Source organism: Parasteatoda tepidariorum, chromosome 3 (assembly GCF_982258835.1).
Source record: "Parasteatoda tepidariorum strain Cologne lab strain chromosome 3, Ptep-v5.0, whole genome shotgun sequence".
NCBI lineage: Eukaryota > Metazoa > Arthropoda > Arachnida > Araneae > Theridiidae > Parasteatoda > Parasteatoda tepidariorum.
The window spans coordinates 68,612,418-68,618,417 of NC_141757.1; the positions used below are offsets into that span (position 1 = coordinate 68,612,418).

The 6,000-nt window shown below is 33.3% G+C and overlaps 1 protein-coding gene across 1 annotated transcript in view; it reads left to right on the forward strand.

Moving 5' to 3' along the window:
- LOC107454177 (uncharacterized) overlaps nt 1–4,491 on the forward strand; it is a 105,915-nt gene extending 101,424 nt beyond the window's left edge. Inside the window, exon 5 of the mRNA XM_016071270.4 lies at nt 1,407–4,491. Coding sequence (XP_015926756.3) covers nt 1,407–4,135 — 2,729 coding nt within the window. The 3' untranslated portion in view covers nt 4,136–4,491. The remainder of the gene's footprint in view (nt 1–1,406) is intronic.
- The last annotated feature ends 1,509 nt before the right edge of the window (nt 4,492–6,000 follow it).

Genomic DNA, 6,000 nt, shown 5'->3' on the forward strand with positions numbered 1-6,000 from the left:
GTATTGATGTTAGCTTTACATCGAAATTTATTGCATGAAAACTCTATTTTATGAAATATTTATTTATTTTCTTTTAGAAAAATTGTTTTCCAAAAATTATGATTGTTTTTGAACTAAACATCATTCGCAATGCGTTGAATGATATATTTTCACAGTTATCTTGTAGAAGAATATCCTCTGCTTAATATATTTTATATTAATTTTTATAATACTCTTCTTTTAGATCTTAAATCAAAATATTCCATATCTAATGAACCTAGACTTATGTGTTTCATTTCAACTTAGCTGTAAAATTCTTTTCGAAAGACGGAGATGAGTGAACCTGTTTATTTTACTATCTACATTTGTTGCTAACACCCTATCTATTGAGTCTAGACCTATCTGTTATATTTCAACGTTGCTTTGCTGTAAAATTCTTTTAGAAAGACTGTGATGAATGAACCTGAACCTATTTATTTTACTATCTATATTTGCTGCTAATACCCTTCTACTTATTACTAATTTTTTTTACCTCCTGGTGTCATTTATAAATATTTCTGATAAGTATGACTAATAAGTTCATTTCATCATGATGCATTTTTAATGCCCAATCCTCTGTCTTTAGCAAAACGCAGTCAATAAATATAAGTGTAGTGGTAACAATATTTTGTTAATGACTTTCAATAAAATATGTATACGTGGTTAGTTTTTTTTTATAACCGTCGTTGAACAATCAACAAAATTTTTGGTTTACGACTACTAATGTTTAACTCATTACCTTAAGAGTTTTGAACGCAATCCAGAAGACAAGGAAACTTCTGGATCAAGTATTGGGAAAAATTAGCCTTCGTGATGGACTTTTGTCCATGGAAATAACCTGCATTTGGATTAGATGGAGAGGAAAACCACGAAAACCTCTTGTGGTTAGCCTGATGGCGAAGGGACTATAACCCATGGTCCGTCTACCACTAAGGATATTTTACGTCAGCTTTGTGATCTTTGCAAGCCGGGTGGAGAATTCGTATCGATCAGCCATCGCTGGGATTCGAACCCGGTTTACTTCATTAAAAGACGAAAGCTCTATCCCCTGAGCCACCTCGGCTCACGTGGTTAGTATAAAAGATTCAGTTTGAATGATCTAATAAACGTTATTTGGTAACAGCTTATATGCTAATAAATAATATCTTGACGCGTTGCATCCGCACTGGCAAAATTGCCATTTCAAAAACATATTCATTTCAACATAGATACTATGTTTTACTTCATAAAATGTATCAAATTTCAAAAGTAAAATAAGTCATTCACATGAATAGAGAAGCAAGTAAAGATAAATTATGATTAATAACAAAAATCCTCCAATATAATATTAAGTGCTACAACTAGTTATATTATAATAGTGAAATTAATACTTTTTTTTTCTTTTACAGACGATATTCGAAAAAAAGAACTGTCCAAACTGTTTCAAGAGCCCCTTCAAAACATATTTACATACTCTGGAACAAATGATACTGAGGACGATCATAAAGATCCCGAGGTTTTTATCTTACCTCCACCAGAATGGAAAAACAAAGAACAAAGTGATCTCTTGATCACGACCGATTGCGAACTCACACCTCCAAAGAAATTACATTCTAAGACTGCTAACATCACCTGTCATCAAAAAACCACTTCTTACTCGATGAATGATTTAGATCTTATCCACAAAAAGGCCAGTGTTGGTAGTGACAATGAAACAACATTTGCACTGCCTGTAAAAAGTGAATCTACAATGTCTCTCTACAGGCTAAATGTCGAAAGGGACTTGGATCAAATGGCGATGACACCATCACGTTCTGAAACAAATGTTAACGGAGACAGTGGATTCGGTAGTGGCGCTCAGTCCACGAATCCAATCTGGTCTGGTTTCCTTTGCAGAAAACCGTCAGATCCTTTTTGGAACATTCGCAAACCATCGAATCATTCATCGACATCAGCTGCTGCAACACCTACCCGAAACTACCCCGGTGTACTTCATCCGCGAATGAGGAAGATACCGTGGATTACCGCTTGGAAAAAGCTTGACGAAAATAGCAATCGCAACGAACGAAACCAAATGCAAAACCAACAACAAAGCGATGGCGGCATGCTTGATTGGAAGGATAATATGATATACGAACCTAGACAACCTACTGATGTGTCTAAAACTCAAGTTGGAACTATCAGTGAAGAACTGTCGGATATCAACAGCCCTGAATATAGCCACCCCGATTATAATTTAAATATTTTTGCGAAAGAAAGCGGCGTACTTTTAGAGAATGCCTATGGAAAAATTGTACGCGATGATTGTGGTGTGCAAGTAAATTTTTATGGAAGGAATGTGCTATACGACGGTAAGGATACTTTAAATGGAAACTTAAATCCCAATGATAAATTAGCTGAAAAACCTTTTACTTACGATTGCCAAATTAAAGAACAAAATAAGGAACCTGCCAATACTCATGCACATGTTAAACACCTTCCTCCTTATAGTGAAAGGGATAACAGTAACGAATCAGTCAAGATCCTGCAAATCGAAGATAATACACATCCCCAAATCAAATTCGATTCACGGTTCAATGATAGTCATTATGAGAATTTATTCGGTACCAAAGAAAGTATTTTTGCTCAGTGTGACCAGTATTTAGAGAAGAATACCCCTAAACTACCTGCTATAAACAAAGATGATTCCAATATACCAACTAGTGATTTGTTTCATTTCCAAAACATGGAACCCGAATACGGGCAGGTGCGCAAAATTGATAACAGGGCTAATCAAAAGAATTACGAAAAAAGGGCCCAGCTAAAAAATCAAGAACTCACTCGTAAAGACAGTAGCGCAAGAGGCAGTGATAGAAATCGAATTAAACGTAGAGAAAGTCGCAGTCGTAGTGATGGCAGAGCTAATAATGAAAGTCTATTTCAATCTCCTTTTAATTTAGCGGATAACAAATCAGAAAATATAGGAAACGTCAACGAAGAAAAAGTTGAAATAGAACTGAAAAATGTTCCACTAAAGAAAGACATAAAATATGACTTAAAGTTCAGTAAACTCGATCAAAATTTAGAAAACCCCCGTGGTTTTAGTCGCCAAGGTAGTCAAGGACGCAAGCCAATACGAAACGTTAATGATCCTAAAAGATGGAAACTAGATCAACCAAATGCAAAAAAACAAAATAACGAATCTCTACAGCAAACGAAAAACCTCGTTACAAAGCTTCCTCGAAGAGAAAGTCAAAATAATAAAAAGGAAACTTCTAGCAATCGCGAACTGGAGTCAACCAAACGACAATGGGGTGATGAACGAAATTCGAACTATCAAGGTGACAGAAAAAACAGCTTTCATAATGTGGAACGCCGGGACAGTTCTAAAAAAATTGTCGAGCCTAAAGTCTATGACACTCAATTTCTCGCAGAGGCAAAAAATAACGATAAGGGGGACAAAACATCTCACAACCGCAATGATAACTTACGAAGTAGAATATGTCGCCGAGATAGCTACAATAAGAAGAAAGATATAAAGAACGAAGGGCTATGGGCTAATGCAGTGCCCTTCTCTGCAAATAGTGAAAGAGAAGAAGAAAATGGCAACTTGCCGAAGTCAGAAAGTCGCATCGAAAGTCATCCTTTGCGACGTTCTCCTAGAAAAAGTCATTTACCACGCAGGGAAAGCAAAAGTAGAGGAGATAAATCCAACCCGCAAGTCCGAAGAAAGAGCAGTGGGAACAGAAAAAAGAGTGATAAACCAGATCACCAGGAACAAATTGACCACCAAGCTGCGTGTCTGGATTTAGCAACTAAGCAAATAAAAGATTTTGAAGAGAAAAGAGCAGCATTACAACAAGGAGACTTGAAATGCGATTCTAACTTCGACGACTTTTTCAAATACCGAAACAAGTGCGAAGATAACCTCAACAGGATTCAGAACTTGAACCGTGAAACTTCAGCAGAGAGGGAAGGGATAGATCACTTTCTTTTAAAGAGAAAAACGAATGGTGGGCTCGCATCAAATAATGAAACCTACGGTTTCGACGCCTTCCAAGGAGACGAGAGGTTGCATTTTTACCCGAATTCAAAATCCGAATACGACGACAATGAGAACTGTAAGCAGAAAAAATTGGCAATAACTGACTTTTTATAAGAAAACAGAACGTTTTCGTATTGTGATAATAAAACTGAAAATCCAAATGAACAGATCCGTTCGTAGTATCTGAGATACTATTGTTTAATGATCTACTTATGATGATATTCGTTTATCATGTTTCTTTTTTTTCTTCCTAAATTCATGTCGAGAGAAGCAAAGAAGAAAAAAATGGTTTAACAGTGTAGAACATTTTCTCACTTAGAAAGGGTAAAGAAATTAGAAAACTGCAAATAAATAAGATTGTTTATATATTACGTATATATTTTACGTATGTGTTTGTTCGATCTTAGTGTGTAAAGTTGTAAAAGCAATTTTTGTTGTACAGCGGTCTTTCATTAAATGAAAAAGAAAAAGTTGTTCTCTTATCATTTGAACATAATTATTTACTATTACACTGAAGCTTTGCTATTTTTTTATATGAAATGTCACTTTTTCAGAGTAGTTTTGTCACTGTTTTTTAAGACTTGCTGGCAAGTCTAAAATTAAGTTACAAGTCGTGAAAACTAAGTTACAAGTCGTTAAAAACACTATCATTTTCTCTGTAGCTAATAAAAACGAGGATAAAGAAGCTTTTTTCACTTTCTTACTATTTCCTAACTAAAACCCGTTTGCTTCAAATGAGTTTAAAAATATAAAAAGTTATTAAATGTAAAAAACCATGAAGTAATATATTTCTTAATACGTATTTAACTAAAATCAAATGTTAAATAAATAATCACAAGAAACTGAACTAATATTACTCGATTAAAAACTTCATCCTTCAAAATTATACAAAATGGAAAAAGCAGTCGACTTGTTTCAAGCGCTCAAAAATTGGCGCCCATTCTCAAGACTTGCGAGACGTGAATGAGACTAAACAAAAGTGATTTGAAATAGAAAGAGTAAAATTGCCAACGAAAAATGGAAAAATAAAGGTGAGAAATAAAACTAGAAAAACCATAGTAGCCAAGTGAATAAAAAGATGTTCATGTCTTTTCTCCATTTTATATATTTTTGAAGCTAAGTTTTTAATCATGTAATAATCTCAAATTTATATCATTTGGTCACTCTCTTCACCAAGTTTAGTACTTCGCAAAATTTGGATTATAAATATGAAACCATCGCCTCTAAAAGTGAATCTGAGTTCATCACTTTGCAGTTAAGAGCTTTTAAATTTTAACCAAGACTCTCACAATTTAGGCAATGCAATGTAATTTTCAATTAATAACTTAATTCATTAAGCTAAAGCTTTAAAATCATTTCACTAGATAAAGATGATTTCATGGTAAAACATCAAATCCTTCAAAATTCGCCACAAAATATTGCCTAAAAACACATCACAAGAAAAATGCAATAAAAAAGATAATAATTATATTTACAGATTTTTCATAAAAGCCTTTATTCAAAACTATCTACAGCGAACTTAAATACAGGAGATTCAGAATAAAAGGTATTCTCGAAGTGTTTCCAAAACATAAAAATGGAGCTACAATTTAAAAATTATCTTATTTTAAAAAGAGTAGATATAGGCTTTTAAAATGTAAGAACCACTATTAGATTGTTGTTGTTTTTTTAACATTCATCAAAATATATATTTTTACAAACTAAAAAAACCGTTAAAGAGGCACACTATCATACGCATGACAACAAAATAAATAAATACAAGAAAGAAATATAAACAGTAGCTATGGCATTGGCATGGGATAAAATTGCATAATTAATTGTTAAAAAAATGATTTTCCTGATGCAAATATCAACGAAGTAGTAATTTTTATGATGTATATTTTTATGACATAAAATTTATAATAAAAATGAGATTGATCACATTAACTGCTGAAACAATAAAAAAATATGAATTCAGTACATTTTAACAGGACAATTTA